The following is an 18,156-nucleotide window of genomic DNA, read 5'->3' on the forward strand; positions in this document are numbered from 1 at the left end:
GAGCACAGGCGCAGACGCTCAAAATGACATCACGCGCATGCGCAGAAGCAGCAAATCACGACCCGCGGATGCGGGTTGCATTCACTTCAGGATGCAAATCGGGGTCTGGAACAGATCCCGTTCGCATCCAGAGGTACCACTGTATAGCATCTTGTTCTCACAATCAGATCCCTATGGGAAGCTCACAAATAGGATCTGAATTTGGCAGCCTTCAGCCCACCTTTGATTCCCACTTGTGGCACGGTAGATCTTCATTCATTCAGACACCCTTACTTATTTTTCTCTCCCCACCCCCACTCATTTCACACCAAATCCATATCACACAAATCATGCACCTCCAGTCCTCTCTGTCCCCCTTCCCCACAAACCAGGTATTCTCCAACTTGTCCCTATATTCATCAATGAAAATATTTGATATGCCATTACAACAATAAGGATAACATGATCACTGATCTTGTGAATTGCCATCAGCTCTTTCGAAAAGATCGGAGGAAGGAAAGAGGCTAGAAGGATGATCATAATTTTTAAATCTCAGTTCATTTTCCATGGACTCATAAATTGCAGTGAGGCAATCCTAAATGACGCTTAGCCTAACCTGTCTGTTTCAAGCACAAGAACACAATATCTTTATGTGGGAGAAAGAAGTGGGAAGAGCAACTACTTGGTAACTGCATGAAGGGAGAAGATATGGCGGAAATGAGAGCTAAAAGACCTGAACTGGCTGGCATAAGAGTGAAGACTGCAGGCAGCAACAGGGCTATGTGTCAATCAGCCGGTCTCTAGGACAGGGGTGGCTAACCTGAGGGCTGCACTCAAGGTTGGTCAATCGACCAAGTGCCACATGTCAACAGTGGTCATAGCCAATCATGGATGGACTTCCCCAACCACACGTTTACCACTGTGTATACAAACTCACCCAGCCAACGTACCGAGAGTCACTGTGACCAGGTGACCTGCTCAGTTTGCCTCTGAGGTGCTCCCTATGGATGGGCAACTTCCAGGCCCATCCTGTTCTCCCATCTTAGTGATCTTTTTCTTTAAACTGGACTTGAATTGGAGAGCCCTCTAAGTAGAAGACACCTTAAAATGGAGGACTGTAAATCATTGCAGCCCACTCCTTTGTACATTTGGCTCCATTTCTTGTTGAATAAGAACTGTACACGAGATATTCTGGAGCTACAAAAGCTGTGTCATCAAAAAAAGCAGATTGTGGGTCCGATTATAAAAGAATAATCTAGGAGACAATGGATTTCTGAGCACTCTGCACTTTTTTGACAAAACCCACTGAGAGAATGAGAGAGAGGGCTGGAACACAGTTTTCTTGGCAACTGGATGAGGTCAGTGTGTTCCACCAACATAAGCTTACAGTTGAATAAGCTAGCCTTATTGAAGTCTTTTCTCATCCCCACTTCCAGAGGCTCCAGTTTGAGCAAAGGAGGATTTGCATGGGCTAGAAGGCATGCTTTACTGGGACCAGCCTTGCAATAAACTTCACAAACAATAAATCAGTCCTGGGATAAATTGGGACTGCTCCATGGAATAGATACTTTTAAATCTATGAAGCATTGGCCCATGCAGATGGTTCCCAGGGTCAACAAAAGTTTGCAGAACCCTGAGAGAAGCCAGTTTTCTCCTTCCTTTCTTAGAATTTTATCCCCAAACCTTTCACAGCTTTATAATGGGACTGTATTTGTGGCAAATATATAGAGCAGGGATTGGGGACCTCTGACCCTCCAGATGTTGTGGGACTACAACTCCCATCATCCCTGACCGGTGGTCATGCTTGTTGGCCATTATGACCGTTGATCGGGGATGATGGGAGTTGTAGCCCCACAACACCTGGAGGGCCAGAGGTTCCCCGTCCTTGCTATAGCAGGATGGCTTCATCATACACCATGGTGAGCTCTAGTCAAGAGTTTAGTTATCCAAGCAGGTTGAAATGGTTGTGTGAAAATGAGGGGAGAAGGACCTAAGTGTTTCCCCTCCAGCAGTTTTTCCACTGAAAATCATTCCCTAGGGGGAAATTACAGGCAATTACATGTTGACTTTGTGAACAAGGTTTCTTGTTGGGCCACTTTGTCATTAACCCAGCCTTCTGCATTCTGTCTCTGCAGATTGAATGCCACCCGTATTTCACCCAGCCCAAACTTTTGGAATTTTGCAAACAACATGACATTGTCCTTGTCGGATACAGCCCTCTAGGAACATCAAGAGATGAAAGCTGGTGAGTGAGATGTTGTGTTTAGGAATATTAGAGCAGGGGTGAGGGACTTGTAGACCTCCAGATGTGGTTGGACTCTAACTCCCATCAGACCCGGCCACCATGATCGGTGGTCAGGGATGATGGGAATTGTTGCTGGAGACAACTTCACCCTCTTTCCTCTGCTGCAGGGTCCACATTGTTCTATTGCTGCTCCATCTGTTGCTAAATTGGTTTGAAATCTGTTAGCATGGTCCTCACCTGGTCCAAAGATCACCGGTATGCTACTCTCACACTACCTGCATAGGCAAGGCACCCAGTTTAAAAATCAGCTGTATTGCACCCATATTGCTTGCGGATGCCTTCAGCAGGGCGGTTTTCAAAACCGGATAACAACTTGATTTGGTCTTGCTTCAGTCCCTTCACACCCCCATTAGTTCTTCTTCTGCCACCGGACTGCCATGTAAGGCAAATCTAGGCTGATTTCCTTTCCCTTTCTACAACAAGGGTGAATGTGTCTTCCCCTCCACTGCTGGAGGACCCTGTGTTAAAGGCCATTGGAGAAAAATACAACAAGACGGCGGCTCAAGTGGCTCTCCGCTTCAATATCCAGCGAGGGGTGGTGGTCATCCCTAAGAGCTTCACCGCAGAGCGCATTAGAGAGAACTTCCAGGTAAGCTTTCAAAAAAGCCTGCTCTGTGTGGCAAAGCACCTGCTGTTCTTTCTCCCCACCTCACTAGAAGGTAGCAAAGCCCACTAGCCTTGCAACCTCCAAAAGGGTCTTTGACAGCAAGGCAGAGATAGCACTCCACGTCTGCAGTCTTCAACCTGTTCAATCCCCCCCCCCCAATTTTTAAAAAACAACTTCCACCGTTATAAAAACAAAACCAATACCATATTTTTCACTCCATAAGACACACTTTTCCCCTCCTAAAAAGTAAAGGGAAATGTGTGTGCGTCTTATGGAGTGAATGCAGGCGGGAGGCTCTGCTCAGCGCTCCCTTTAAAGAGCCATGTGGAGCATGTGTGCGGCTCTTGGGGGCTTATCCCCGAGGAGGGAGAAGGGCAGCCCGTCAGTCCCTTCTCCCTCCTTGGGGAAAAGTCCCCAAGAGCTGCAAACATGCTTCACGCGGCTCTTTAAAGGGAGTGCTGAGCAGAGCCTGGGATGCATACAGGCTCTGCTCAGAGCTGCCTTTAAAGAATCCCCCCCCTTGCATTCCCCCTCTAAAAACTAGGTGCGTTTTATGGCCAGGTGCGTCTTATGGAGCGAAAAATACAGTGCATTAATTGTCAGCTTCCGTCATCTTCAACTTTTTCAAACCAGGGACCCGCCATGTGCTTGGGACCCACTTCCATTTTTTTTTTAACCTTATATTTATGTGATGATAGTATTGCCGTTGGCATTTAATCTTGGCCCAGGATGCAACCCAGCAGTGGATCTTAGCCCACTTCTTGAAGACCAGTGAACACTGGAGGGACCACAGACGGCTTCTCTCCTTTTCTCCTCTGTCCTGGGGAACTCCATAATGCCTTCCTCCACATGCTGCGGCCCTTGGTGGAGTTGTACCTGCCTTTATTCCAAAATAATAAGGATCTGAGGATCTGAATCTACAGCAAGCCCACCACTCTGGCATAGGGAACAGAGTGGTTGGCTTGCTGTAGATTCAGATCTTTTATTGGGATTGAAGCTCACTAGCTGAAATCAGGTCAGTCACAAACTCGCAGTCTAACCTACCTTGCAGGGTACTTGTGAACTGGACTAGATGATCCTCATGCAAGTCATCAAATATTGAGTGCCCATGTGTGAATTTGTCCTCCATTCTGGTTATTTAAGCAATTTACCTTATACTGAATCAGACCATTGGCTCACCTGAATCAGTATTGTCTGCACTGACTGGAAGCGCCTCTCCAGGATTTAAGGCATTCCCAGCCATACCTGGAGATGCTGGGGATTGAACCAGGAACCTTCTGCACGCAAAGCAGATGCTCTGCCACTGAGCTATGGCCCTTATGGCTGCTCTCATTCCACCACATACTATCATGTGCTGCTCATTTGATCCTTTTGCAGGGGCTGCGAGAATGAGGGTGTGCCTGCTGTCCAGCATCCATTTCCTTTTAGGCCAGAGGAGAGGCTAAGGGCACAGCTCTCAATTTAAAGCCCCGGGTCTGAGCACCCTTTGTTTTGCTCCACAAAAACACACTCTCTAAAGCTCAATCAGAGCAAACGTCAATCTACAGAAAACCCAAATTGACAGACATGGAGCGCTAAAGTCCGGAACAAGCAGGACAAAAGGTCAGTGTGGACAAGCCCACACTTAAGACACAGGCTTAGTCATCAGTTGCATAAATGTAGGATAATGGGTGGTTTCTCTCTCTCTCTCTTTTGCCAAGATCTTTGATTTTTCCCTTACTGACAAAGAAATGAAAGAGATTGAAGCGCTGAACAAAAATATCCGCTACGTGGAGATGTTGATGTAAGTATAAATCTAGATATGCAGCATGTAGAAGCATGAGTTGTACTGATGTGATAACCACAGCTTAAATGTGAGCTGGGGCCTTTCCTGGTGTTTTCAGTGCAGGACCCAAAAATCCACTCTACGGAAGGAGGGAGGGCCTTTTCGGCTTTGGATAAGATTTTCTCTTTGATAGGCTGCTTCTCACACTTCCATGACTTCCACTCTCTCTCTCAGTCCCTGCAAAGGTGGTTTTAGGGTGCTGCACTACAGGCGGTGCCAAAACATTCTGCAGAATGAAGGATTTTGCATTGCATAAGGCAAAGGTCCCTGGCCCTAGAAACATCAACCAATTGCTTTGGATTCTTACAGGAATGTGTTCCCTATAACCCAGGGATGGGGAACCTGCTACCTTCCAGGTGTCTTGGACTCCCAATTGTCATCAGCCCTATTCAACATGGCCCATTGCGGGATGATGGGAGTTGTAGTCCAGCAACATCTGGTAGGACTTAGGTTCCCCACCCTGCCATAAACCATTCACCAGACAGTACTGGTAGCTCAGCTCCTTTATGCTCTTAGGTCTGTCCAGACTAGCTGCAGCTGATCTGTCTTCTTCATTACATGGATTGGGAGCTCTTAAGTCAAAGTATTGTCCTCCTGCACAAGACGATGTGCTTCCTTGCCTTAAGTAAGCTGAGGATCACAGCTATGCTCCAGTTTGCTGGCAGGTTCCTAACATGGCCATTCTGTTGATCCTGAAACTTGAGAACATCCTCCATGTGTTCTAGGAAATGTGGAAAGTTGGTCACTTGCAATGCAGCTTTAGGAGCCCATGGTATTGTATTACATTTGGCTAGCTCTTGCCCAAGGACTTGCACGACTGAAGTCTGCAGCGAAACAGCCTTGGCAAAACAAATGCACCAGTAGATGCCAGCTTTAACATCATCGCTCCCAAGACTCCTGGAAGCCAGTCAGGACATTAATGTCCCCTTACATAACCAAACCAAACTCATCCAGGTTTGAGTCCCAGCAGTTCAATTAGAGGGTGCAGCCAGGTTTGGATGGGCTGCCTGCCAGTTCATAGTGGAAGAGGGAGAAAGAGGCAACAGAAATGAGAGCCAGATAAGTTTATCCTTAAAGGAGTTGGGATACATGCAGGGTTTGGCTACACTTTGTACCACATATAGTCAGGGAATCATTAGTGAAAATCAGATGTTTAATCTTAATAACCCAAACTGACCCATGTTTTCTCCAAAAGCCAAACACTTGTCCTTAAAAAGCCTACTCAGATTCAAAGATTGTGTCTTGATAAGTAAAATCATATTTTTACATATGAATACTTACTCTAATGGATCCTTCATATTGTAGGAGGCCTGTTTGTACCAAGTTTTAAAGCATACAAATCACCTCTTCTGTTCAAAATGGTGTATTTAGTTCTGTGTGGGGACTTCTTTCTAGAGGCAACAAATTGCCATACTCTAGGGATTTGAAAATGTTTCCACCTGCCTTCCAGTTAAAAGAAAACATTCTGGGCCGCTTGCAATTAGGGTTGCCACCTTTGGTCAGCCAAAATAAGGGACAAGTCCCACACTTTCCCTTAAAATAAGGAACCACCCCTTATTATAAAGGACAGGTGGCAGCCCTACTTGCAATACTTGAAGAAATAACCCTTGAAATACAGTGGTACCTCAGGTTACAGACACTTCAGGTTACAGACTCTGCTAACCCAGAAATAGTACCTCAGGTTAAGAACTTTGCTTCAGGATGAGAACAGAAATCGCGCGGCAGCGGGAGGCCCCATTAGCTCAGGTTAAGAACGGACCTCCGGAACAAATTAAGTTCTTAACCCGAGGTACCACTGTACATAAAATATGATCACTTCAGATGTTTTGGACGACAGCTCCCATAGTACTCTACCACAGACCACAGCTGTGACTGATGGGAGTTGCCACTCAAAAAATCTGAAAAGGTCATCGATTACCCCTTCAGTAGATCATACCAATAGCAAGCCTGAGGTCAAGGTGGAGGGATGTTGCTGTTGTGGTTATTTATGGTGTTAGCTGCCACTGTTAACTGTGACTTCAATTTGTTTCAGGTGGCAGGACCATCCAGAGTATCCTTTCCACGATGAATACTGAAAATGGTGCATCCACTACCGTGTGCTTGGTTTTAGTGATCTTTGTTCCTTGTTATCTTTTAGCTTTGAATTTAGTAACAGCATCATTGTAATCTTTCTGCAAGTCCCTAGATTTCTCCTATGCTAACCCTCCACAATTTGTCCAAAACAAATGTGGATAACCAGGCCCACTCAGAAGAGTAGTTTCAAGTCAGTGTTCAACTGCCACTATTATTGTGATGGAGGAGAGCCAAGGTGTTGTGGTTTTTGTTTCGTATAAGACGGAGGATCTCTCTTTGACTTGCTGTCTCAAATTTTTGCCTTGTGTAACAAACATTAAAGAACATTTCCGATTAAATCTCTGATGAACTTAAACAGTTGGATGCTAGGTTAGGAAACATAGTATGATGGTGGCAATCATTCAAAGCAAAACTGGATGTGAAATCTGGAGTAGCTTACTTATAAAAAAAGTAATCTTCTAGATCAGAATGTTCCTTCATTGTATGTTTTTTTGGCACTTGTGCCCATCTTATGTGAATATAAAAGGACTTATGGACCAAAGCCACCTTTGGCTACACTTTAGAGCAGGGCTGGGGGACCAATGGGCCTCCAGTCACTCCCATCATTCTTGACCACTGGTCCTGCTAGCTAGGGATGATAGGAGTTGTAGTCCAAAAACAGCTGAAGACCCAAGTTTGGGAAACTCAGTTATGAAGTCTGGAGCTGATGGGAATTGTCCCAATGACATTTGAAGGGCCACAATTTTCCCACTCCTGCTTTAGAGTGAAGGCAGTGGTCAATTATACAAGCGGTCAGGGGTGGTGCCAGATGGGTGTGGTCAGCAAGGGGCCCTCAAAAACCTTTCAGCTCCAGTAACCTTTAAGCAATGCCAACAATCCAGCTAAGAATATGGGTTGTTCACTTGTAACATGTAACGTTTTTAATATGCAGAAGTAAAATAAGTCACAGTAGCCTTTTAAATAAGAAGTCGTTAAAGTTTTAGATATATAAAAAAGGATTTCAAGTCCATGTTTAGAAGAGGAGGAGGAGGAGGAGGAAGATTGCTGCCCTTTACATGACCACACAATGGGACACTGGCTGATACTCAAATATGTATGCTGGGTAAATCTGATACTTCTCAAAGATGACAAAAATAGAAGGATCAAGAACGTTGTCCACACAGCTATCATAAAAGTTGTTCGATTGGTTAGATCTCGATGGAGGGCGGAGGTAAACAGGATTTCCTTGAACGTAATCTCCAACCAGAACTTTAGCTACAAACATGCTCCTGATGTGGGTATCCGACTGGCAATATGCATGTGAATAACTGGCGTCTCTGGCAAAATAACTTCCTGAAAGAAGAGATGTCTGTAAGAACCAAGCAAGCCAATGCAAGTTTGCTGCTGCACAAATAATCATCTTGAACATTTTAGACCACTCCCTTCCTTTTCGATCTTCCATTGCAAGTGCCATTGCTCACGTAGCCAATATAGCATCATCCACACCCAACAGGGAGTATCAACAGGATCGTGGAAAACCTTGGTGTGGGGAGAACCCTCCAAAATAGCCCATTGAGGCTGTGCTGGGTGGAGGGTTGTGTGTTTTGCTCACTGTGAAATTCTCTTGCCTTTGTGCTCACACAGCTGCATTGTCTGCCTACCTCCAATACCAGCCCATTTGGTGACTTGCACAGGGCAACCACAAAGGTGTGGAGGGTAGACTTCTGAAGAGGAGGGGCAGGGAAGCAAGTGGATATAGGAGATCATTCAATCACAGATATTCAGCTGGCAAAAGAAGAATCACCAAGGTCCCCTAAGCCTTCCACGTTGCTGCGGACTTTCAACAAACACACTTTTTTGTACTTGATTGGTGTTGGATTGCTGAGGACTTAATATCAGACTATAGACAGGTGATGGTACGGTATGGTCCTTGCAATTTGTGTGTGTGTTCCTCTCAGGTTCATTGCACACTAGATGGAGAAAACATGCACATACATGCACAGCTACGCACATTTCCTGCCTGCTCTGAATTGGTACCTTTTCCATAGAGAGTGCCATGGGTCCCACAGATTCTCCAGTCAAAGTTCTGCCCACAGATGTCATGCAAATGGTGTTTGTTGGTGCCATGGAACAATAACCTTTCGTCTACCTTGTCCCCCCCATTCATCTTCTTCATCTGCTCTTTCTGCCTAGAAACAGAAGCATCTGCTTTATAAAAAAATAAACACACACCCCGAGTCAAACTCAATGCACGCAAGAATTAAAACTCCTTTCCTTGAACCAGCCCTCAGGCAATGCAATGAAAGGATCAGCAAGTCTGTTTACACATTTGCCAGCATAATTTTATACACTTTTTTTCTAGCAGTCAGATAATTACTTTCCCAAGATCTACTAGCTTACTATATTGTAACTATGTATACTCTACATTAAAATCCAAATTCTACACCAAGCAAACCTTTATATCTGGAGGCGGTTGGAGGATGGATGGTGGCTAACAGATTGAGGTTGAATCCTGAGAAGACAGAAGTACTGTTTCTGGGGGACAGGGGGCGGGTGGGTGTGGAGGACTCTCTGGTTCTGAATGGGTAACTGCCCCCTGAAGGACCAGGTGTGCAGCCTGGAAGTCATTTTGGACTCTCTCCCGCTTGGACTACTGCAATGCGCTCTACGTTGGGCTACCTTTGAAAGTGACCCAGAAACTACAACTAATCCTGAATGCGGCAGCTAGACTGGTGACTGGGAGTGGCCACCAAGACCACATAACACCAGTCCTGAAAGACCTACATTGGTTCCCAGTACATTTCTGGGCATAATTCAAAGTGTTGGTGCTGACCTTTAAAGCCCTAAACGGCCTTGGCCCAGTATACCTGAAGGAGCGTCTCCACCCCCATCGTTCAGCCCAGACACTGAGGTCCAGCACCGAGGGCCTTCTGGCAGTTCCCTCACTATGAGAAATGAAGTTACTGGGACCCAGGCAGAGGGCCTTCTTCGGTAGTGGCACCCACCCTATGGAATGCCCTCCCATCAGATGTCAAAGAAATAAACAACTATCAGACTTTTAAAAGACATCTGAAGGCAGCCCTGTTTAGGAAAGTTTTAAATGCTTGAAGTTTTATTCTGTTGTTAGTGTTCTGTTGGAAGCCGCCTAGAGTGGCTGGGGAAACCCAGACATATGGGTGGGCTAATAATAATAATTTATTATGGGCACCTCCACTAGACAAGGGAATCATCAGACTGCTGTGGACTGAAGGCTTTGCCAAGATTGCACAGTCTCACCTTTGGAGTACAACTTACACTTCTCATTCTATCTCCTATAGCTGAACTGGGTGGTGGTAGAGATTATGGTCACTAGGGAGCCCCCGGCCAATTTCTGTTGGACCAATTAGTGCAAACTCCCCCACCCTAGTGCCCTCCAAACATTTTGGATTACAGCTTCCATCAGCCCCAGTCAACACGGCCAATGGTCAGGGAAGATGGGAGCTGTAGACTCAAACATCTGGAGGTTGAGGAAGGCTGCTGTTTGCTGGGATTACTGGAAAGAATGGTGGTCAGATTCTGTAAGAGATTACAGTACTTCAGAGGCAACCTACATGTGATACTAGTCACATATTTAAATAAATCCTCCAGAACAATTGTCTGGGAGTTCTCCAACACCTGAGATCACCACCGCCAACCCATGTAGGGATGCTACTAGGCAGCAGGTTGGGTGGCCACCGTGTCCCAAACACTAATCCCAACGCTGGTATGGATGGGTATCCTGGTGAGTGAGATAGAATCCCTTTGGATAATGGTACCCCATAATCCTCCAGTCTGTGCTGATGCTGCATTGAATGCCCAGGTGGATGCAGTAGGGGCAAGTCAACATCTGTTTGACTGAAACATGACAAAGAAATATCAATGTGCTTCCCTCAAAATATAATCCATGGCCAGTTACATATTTGTGACATCAGGCCGCAAGATTGGAATTCGCACCAAATGATAGAGGAATAGCAGTCAAGTAAGGAGTCATAGCCAATTATAGTAGTATCCCCCCCCCTTCACCACAAAAAGAGACAAAGGAAACCATTTCTAGACTCTCATACCATGAGTTCCCATCCCTTGGAGGAGAAGGAAATCAAATACGAACCACTGGAAGACTTGCCAAAGAGACGGGTTCTGAATCCTTTGGAGTCGGTGGATAACATAACCCTCCATGGTCTTCTGAAAGAGTTCCTTAATTTCATTGTATTCTTCAGCAGAATCAGAGATCTCCACCAGCTAAGGCACAAATCATTGTGAAATGAACCATTCTATATTTGTTTTCAGCCTATAAATACATTTATACATCACTCTTCTGAAACAACACAAACCCTGTTTTGTGTTTAACACTGCTTCACACCGGTTGAAATTGTTCATTTTCATGTTTCATGGTTTTCTTTAAAAAATTTGTTTCTTTAGAATGTTAACTTTACCACTAGCCCATGGTACTTGAGTCTCTATATTCTGTCTGCCACCTGGCAATGCATTCACTTGAGCAGGTACTTAACTCAGCTCCTCTCAGCTCCAACACTGCCACCCATTTCTTACTCTCCTTGTGCTAGTGGGCTGCTCTCCTTTTCATTCAGAGGAAACAGCTGAGAAGCACCATAGCTCAGTGGCAGAACATCAGCTTGCATGCCAGAGCCTCTAGGTTCAATTCCTGGAATCTCCAGGTAGGGCAGGGGATGTCCCCCATCTGAAAACCCGGAGAGCCACTGCTAGCTCTCCAGAACCAAGCTAGATGGACCAATATAGGCCTTTGGTCAGCTGTGTAGCAGTAAGGGGAAAATTGAATACCTTATAGCCTACGTTAGGCAATGCTGATTGGTCCCAGCTTGAAGGAAACAGGGGGGTGGGAAGAGAAGACTCAAAACGACTGCTGCAGACAAGAGACAAAACAATCATCTAATAGCCAGGAGAAGAGGAAGTAGCAATTGGTTCCATTGTTGAACTACTAGGCAATTCATTCCATTGTTGGAGGATCAAGACTTTCCCCCTAATATTCAACAGATATGTCCCCAGCCTTGCTCAGCAGCTAACTCAAGTTTCAATACAATTAAGCACCTTTTGGATTATGTTTGATCTCTTAACTAGATGTAGGATGAAGAAATAAAAGGCACAGGGGCATTGCTCTATCACTTGCATGGATGCATAATTTCTGAAATGTGCAGTTTGCCATGTCAAGCTGCAGCAACTGCAGCCCCTTCTATTAGAAGCTACTGGAGGCCTTGCCCTGGTTTTCTTTTTGGCAACCCACCTTGCAAACCATACCCCACCCCCCATCATCTAAAAATTGGAACACAAGAGAAGCAAGCTCACCTTGCTCATCTGCTGCTTGCAGCCATGGTTCAGCCAAAGGGATTCTATGCCTATTTTGCACATATCCTTTGCATGCATTGATTTAGGTTCGGTGTTTATCTGAAACATTTCTATCCCACCTCTAGGAGACATTTGAGGCAATCTACGCCCAATCCAAGTCACATAGTCAAATATCAAACAAATATATCTTGCCCCCCTCAAGTATACACAGTTTAGTGACATTGGCCAAGCTAGGCTGAGAATGAAAACATATCCAATACCCCATCTCATTGTCACGTCCTCCTCCAAAGAGCACAAGCTTGGGCCACCTGCAGACTCTTCTCCGGGTTCGGTAGTACAGGTTTCTCTGGACCATCTCTTGAGGGAAACGGTAGTGGTCAATGTTAAAAATCTCATGTCCACCAGCAGCTTAGAATTAATTTAATTACAGAGAACTACTGAACAGTATAGGGTCCTGCTTTCCCCCTAAGATATGATCACAATACAGCTCCTCTCACTTTGTTCGTGCACCTTCAGAAAAACCAGGACTACTCCAAAGGACCGGTTGAGTGACCATTCATCCCCATTTGTTTGCACAAAACCTGTGAAAAGGTCTTTACTGAGCATTTGTTCCCACCCCACCCATTTTTTTGCAGGGTATTTATACAACAATGAACACTAACCCTGATTTGCTTGCATCATCTTTTATACATCTTCCTGTTAATCATTTGTTCACCCCACTTGTCAGTGCACATTCCCATCATTTTCCTAACTATAGAAAGTCCAGGTTAGTTGGTTGGTTGGTTGGTTGGTTGAAGTGGATCTGTTGTGCTATTTTGGCAGTGCATTTAATCCACTTTAATAGTACAAACCTAAGTTTCCAGTATGCATTTGAATCTCTCCTACAGAATAATGACTGCCTGGAAGCACATCCAGCCAAATGCAAATCCCTATGTGCAGAACAGCAATAGAGTCCTCTGTGGGCTTCACCAGGTTTGCATCGAGCCAATGCATTACAGCAGGCCCACATTCAAAAATCTGGTTGTCCTTGCCCTCACTCAACAAAGGGTATGTAGAGGAAGACATTGTAAAGAAACAGCTTGTTCTCGAACTTTAGAAATCGTTACTATGAACAATGGGACCAAGGACTGAGTCATTTGTTACATTAGCACATGTTAAATTTCTCAGAAACTAGCACCATTTTTGTATGGCAAGGTATCTACATGGAACATCTTCAGTGTGGTAAAAAGAGAGGGAGTCAAGAGTTATGTCAGAGGAATCTCTCCTGCTAAAGGCTGCTGTTCTGAATCATCCTGCACAATTTAAAACATTATTTATTTGGTTGTGGGCAGTTCCTCTGTTTAAGAGTTGGCCTTCCTATTTGTTGCAGTCGCCTCCTCCCTTTACTCTGTCCTTTGTGCGCCTGGCAGTGCTTGGGCCTCAGAGCACCAGCAAGACCTTGCTAGATACTGAAAGCAAAAACACTGCGTTTCAGCTTTGCAAGTACAAGGTATACGCAGGAGAACATCATTTCCTCTTCTCTTGAAACCACTTGCTGCCTCATAACTAGCAAAGCTTTTGTGTTGGGATGGGTAGAACGCGGAAATACCAAAAACAGCAACAAGTTTTGTGAATGTAGAGATTGGAAGGGCATTACGCCACCCCCTAGCTTAATGAGGATGATACACTACCTTGAAAATTTACTTCGTACAGCTGAGTACCAGCATGGAAGAAGACAACACCTTTGTGGTCCGCCTGGTAAGCAGCCTCCAATTCTTCCGATGATATTGTGGCAGCACAGTGCTCCAAATGCTACAGAGAGGTGTTGGAAAGGGAGATAGCAGAGTATCCATTGGCTCTGAGCTTTTTGATTTTCAAGAGTCTTCAGCAAACTTTGAAATTGGCCTTCCCCAATCAGATGCCCTCCAAATTGTTTTGGACTACAACTCCCATAATTCCTGTGACTTGTCTTTGTCAGCCCCTAGGCCAGTCTTCCCCTCCAGGTGTTGTTGGACTCCCCCAGAGGAGAAGGCCGTGAAAGTAGTAGCAGGACTATTGCTGGCTGGGAGGTGGGTAGCTGTGCTATTACGAAGGGCAGTAAAAGACACCACTCAGTGAGAGTCATTAAGATTTGGCTCAGCAGGAGAAGAAGGGTACCTCACCTTTTTCCCATACTCAATCCACCTGTCAGCTTCATCCAACCAATACCAGATGAATTCTATTCTGACAATGGAGTTTAAGAGCATGACAATGGAGTCTAAGAGTGTTCAGGGATGGGTCTGTTGTTTCATCTGACGCTAGTCCTCTTTGAAAGACCTCCCCCACTTCAACAATCATGGGAAAGAGAAGGACCAGCTAGGGAACAATGATTCCAAGCTTTAACCTGAAACGTAAAGTTAAGACATTCATTAGCATCGTGTCAAGGAGATTAGCCAACGCCTTTATACAGGAATCTACCTTATGCCAACTCATTCTAGGCCATTGTTGTCAGTCCAAATCCATCTGCCCTAGGCAGTACGGCCCAAGGTCAGGCATGATGGGAGTTGTCAGCCAACAACATCTGGATGTCTATAGGTTGCCCATCCCTGCCCTATTCTGACCGGCAGCAGCTATCCAGGGTCTCCAGCAGAAGTTACCCATCCATCACCTGCTCCCTTTTTAATTGCATGTACCAAGTACATGCAAAGCATGTACTCATCACATGCATAAGGACATCCCACTGAATGATGGTCCCTCCCCAGAAGGATTTTTTTTAGAGCATCAGGAGGCAATAAAGCACTTTAGGAGAGGAGAGATGCCACAGATAAGGAGAACTAGCCCTAGTAGATCGAGGTAGGATGACTATGAGCACAGAGGGTTTGCTACACTCAAACTGAACTGACCACAGTCATGAGACATCGACCAGAAACTAGGGTGGCCATGTGTCCTACTTTAAGGATGGCTGTCCTCTTTTTTAAGAGGTGTCAAAGGACAGTTCTCCATTGGAAGGCATCGTCTATTGGGAGGGCTAGCCAGTCCGGATCCAGGCTAAAGAACCTCAAGGAGAGAGAAAAGGCACCTTCACATTGCCCAGCAACCCTGAGCCCTTGGGTAGCAGGCACACCCAGGTTACAGTCTTTCCCGCAGTGTCAAATTATAGCCATTTCTAAATTTACAGCTATACATATAAATTAGCATATGCAAATGTTACATGTTATGCTCTCTTTTTTAGCAAGGGCCACCCCATTGGAAGACCCATCTAGCCATATGTTGGTTTGTAAATTGAGCCTAATGGTTGCTTAAAGTTTGCTTTCTGGTGTGTTACATTCCCCTTAAAGTAACCAGAGTTATAACAAGCGCAAACTACTCCTGGAAAATATGCCTGTCTTATCCAGTACCGCCAGAGGTTAAAGGCCTTTTATTTTTGTTGCAAATGCGTTCAGACTTTGCCTCTTCCTCAAGCAGCTTTCGGTTTCCACCTGGCCTTTGCTTACAGCAGCGTCACTCAAATGTTTTGAAGTGGGACTGACTTGTAAACTTCCAAAGCGCCTCAGGGCCCACTTGCAAAACTAACACCATATTTTGAGTTCTGCTTTTTCCCCATTGCAACAGAAAATTCAAGACTACCAAATCAGCAGTTAACACTGCAGAGGTTTGTCTACCTCCCCCATTTTTTAATGCCTAGATTGCTCTCTCTATTCCCAATGGCCAGGCTGTGAGTGTCCTCCTGCCATCTCTGTGCTTACAAGCTTACTCAGCAGTAACCTTGGGAGTAAAAGAGCATTTGACAATCCTTCCAGCTGGATATACTTTTACTGCACCAAACTTCTTAGAGGTATACACATCACATTGCAAGAAAGGAGATTCTAAGTGAACATCAGGAAGAACTTTTGGACAAGAAGAGCTGTTTGACAGTGGACTGGTCTCCCTCAGGAGGTTGTGGACTCTCCTTCCTTGGAGGATTTTAAGCAGAGGTTGGGTGGCCATGTGTCACGGATGCTTTAGCTGAGATTCTTGCATTGCAGGAATTTGGACTATGTGACCCTCAGTGTCCCCTTCCAACTCTACAAGTCTATGAGTCTATACCCAGAGGTAAACAAATGATTCTTTAAAACATGTTCTTTTTTAGACAGGGATGGGTAACCTGTGGCCCGACAGTACATTTCCGAGCACAATTCAGAGTGTTGGTGCTGACCTTTAAAGCCCTTAATGGCCTCGGCCCAGTATACCTGAAGGAGCGTCTCCACCCCCATCGTTCAGCCCAGACACTGAGGTCCAGCACCGAGGGCCTTCTGGCAGTTCCCTCACTGCGAGAAGCCAAGTTACAGGGAACCAGGCAGAGGGCCTTCTCGGTGGTGGCACCCACCCTGTGGAACGCCCTCCCACCAGATGTCAAAGAGAAGAACAACTACCAGACTTTTAGAATGTTTAACAGACCACTGTATTTTAATACTTTGGAAGCTGTCCAGGGTGGCTGGGGAAGCCCAGCCAGATGGGCGGGGTATAAATAAATACTACTACTACTACTACTATTATTATTATTAATTGTTGGAGCACAGCTTCCACCATACCCAACCTTTGCGTACACAAGCTGGTGCCGATAGGCTCAGCAGTCCATGGGGCCAGAGATTCCCATTGCTGCTTTGAGAGCCCTTCAGAAAAAGAGGCAGCCCTCCTCTGTCCACTTACCTTTTTCACTCTTTGCCAGAGAAGTTCTGTAGCGCATCTCACAGGAAAACCAGCGGGGGGGGGGGGGAGACTTGTTCTCCTTGCCCCTTTTGTGTGAAAACAATCCTGTTACTATCGAGTCATATTTATAGTCCAAAGCCAATTCAACAGGAGACCAAGTCAGGTAGGATTCAAAGCAGAGTAATATTTTTTAAAAAGAGCAATAATAAAAAAAGCTACAAAGGAGAACAACAACAGAAATCTCAATCAGGAGAACCTTCTAGCCTTGACTTCCCATGGATCTCCTTCCAACTCAACTGCCCTCTAATCAGCCCAGCCTTGCAAGCCCCACCCTCCAGCCTCTTGGCTTTCCTGGCTAGATAATTAACTGGATCACCTGTCTCTGAGTCAAAGGCTCAGTTAACTCTTTCCAATGCCTTTCTGCCATTGAGAAATGTGGCTCATGCAAACAGGGCTGTCTGCTAGGGTGGCTAGTTTTGAAGGGCTGTTGTTGTTGTTTAGTCATTTAGTCGTGTCCGACTCTTCATGACCCCATGGACCAGAGCACGCCAGGCACTCCTGTCTTCCACTGCCTCCTGCAGTTTAGTCAAACTCATGCTGGTAGCTTTGAGAACACTGTCCAACCATCTCGTCCTCTGTCGTCCCCTTCTCCTTGTGCCCTCCATCTTTCCCAACATCAGGGCCTTTTTTCCAGGGAGTCTTCTCTTCTCATGAGGTGGCCAAAGTATTGGAGTCTCAGCTTCAGGATCTGTCCTTCCAGTGAGCACTCAGGGCTGTTTTCCTTAAGAATGGATAGGTTTGATCTACTTGCCTAGACTTAAACTAGGCTAACAGGCATCCCCTCTCCCAGGGAATTGTAGTTCCCAATGGGAAGGTTTGTGGTGTAGTGGTCTGGAGTTGCAGTGGGTCAAGCACCCTTTACTATTTCTACAGCTGTGGTCCTCTCTCCAGCTAGGGGAGAGAGACCAGGGGTCCAGGTAAAGGTAAAGGACCCCTGACAGTTAAGTCCAGTCGTGGACAACTCTGGGGTTGCAGCGCTCATCTCGCGCTATAGGCCGAGGGAGCCTATACACCCAGTTTTCCCCAATTTGGTTCAGAACTTTCGACTCAGCCGAACCCAGAGTTATGTTTAGGGAAGTTTTTAATGTTTAATGCTGTATTGTTTTTTAATATTCGATTGGGAGCCGTCCAGAGTGGCTGGGGAAACCCAGCCAGATGGGCTGAGTATAAATAAATATATTATTATTATTATTATTATTATTATTATTATTATTATGTGCTAATGATGTCACATTATTAGCCAATAGTTAGGTTTCTTCAGTCTAATTGGAATGACATCAAATATTTGCAGAACCCTTCCCCACACCGCCCTGAATTTTCACAAGAAAGAAAAGTATGTGTGTT

The 18,156-nt window shown here is 45.4% G+C and overlaps 2 protein-coding genes across 3 annotated transcripts in view; one reads left to right on the plus strand and one right to left on the minus strand.

The window, feature by feature from the left end:
* Positions 1 to 7,127, plus strand: part of AKR1D1 (aldo-keto reductase family 1 member D1) — a 34,582-nt gene extending 27,455 nt beyond the window's left edge. The window contains exons 6-9 of the mRNA XM_083574210.1: positions 2,115 to 2,224; positions 2,708 to 2,873; positions 4,592 to 4,674; positions 6,749 to 7,127. Of these exons, the coding sequence (XP_083430336.1) occupies positions 2,115 to 2,224; positions 2,708 to 2,873; positions 4,592 to 4,674; positions 6,749 to 6,791 (402 nt within the window). The 3' untranslated portion in view covers positions 6,792 to 7,127. The remainder of the gene's footprint in view (positions 1 to 2,114; positions 2,225 to 2,707; positions 2,874 to 4,591; positions 4,675 to 6,748) is intronic.
* Positions 7,128 to 7,691: 564 nt separating this feature from the next.
* Positions 7,692 to 17,054, minus strand: LOC310743757 (protein mono-ADP-ribosyltransferase PARP12-like). 2 transcript variants are annotated; one of them, XM_083574211.1, is made up of 8 exons: positions 16,753 to 17,054; positions 14,247 to 14,467; positions 13,776 to 13,896; positions 12,366 to 12,462; positions 11,584 to 11,665; positions 10,895 to 11,025; positions 8,806 to 8,957; positions 7,692 to 8,121 (listed from the first exon to the last, which is right to left on the minus strand). In XM_083574211.1, the coding sequence occupies exons 2-8, from the start codon at positions 14,328 to 14,330 to the stop codon at positions 7,841 to 7,843; spliced, it is 948 nt and encodes a 315-aa protein (XP_083430337.1). In that variant the 5' UTR covers positions 14,331 to 14,467; positions 16,753 to 17,054; the 3' UTR covers positions 7,692 to 7,840. The 2 variants fall into 2 exon arrangements, with proteins under 2 accessions (XP_083430337.1, XP_083430338.1); XM_083574212.1 differs by having other exon boundaries at positions 11,584 to 11,662; positions 16,753 to 17,043.
* Positions 17,055 to 18,156: the final 1,102 nt, after the last annotated feature.

This window comes from Podarcis filfolensis (assembly GCF_964270895.1).
Source record: "Podarcis filfolensis genome assembly, chromosome: 10".
In the NCBI taxonomy this organism is placed as follows: Eukaryota; Metazoa; Chordata; class Lepidosauria; order Squamata; family Lacertidae; genus Podarcis; species Podarcis filfolensis.

Excerpts from the sequence above, each read along its gene's own strand:
- LOC310743757 (XM_083574211.1), bottom strand. The coding sequence starts at position 14,330 with ATGCTCTTAAACTCCATTGTCAGAATAGAATTCATCTGGTATTGGTTG. Across the intron at positions 11,026-11,583 it reads TGCCTAACGTAGGCTATAAG|CTGGTGGAGATCTCTGATTC; the intron begins GTATTCAATTTT and ends TTTGTGCCTTAG. Across the intron at positions 8,958-10,894 it reads CTTTGGCAAGTCTTCCAGTG|GCAGAAAGAGCAGATGAAGA; the intron begins GTTCGTATTTGA and ends TTCTGTTTCTAG.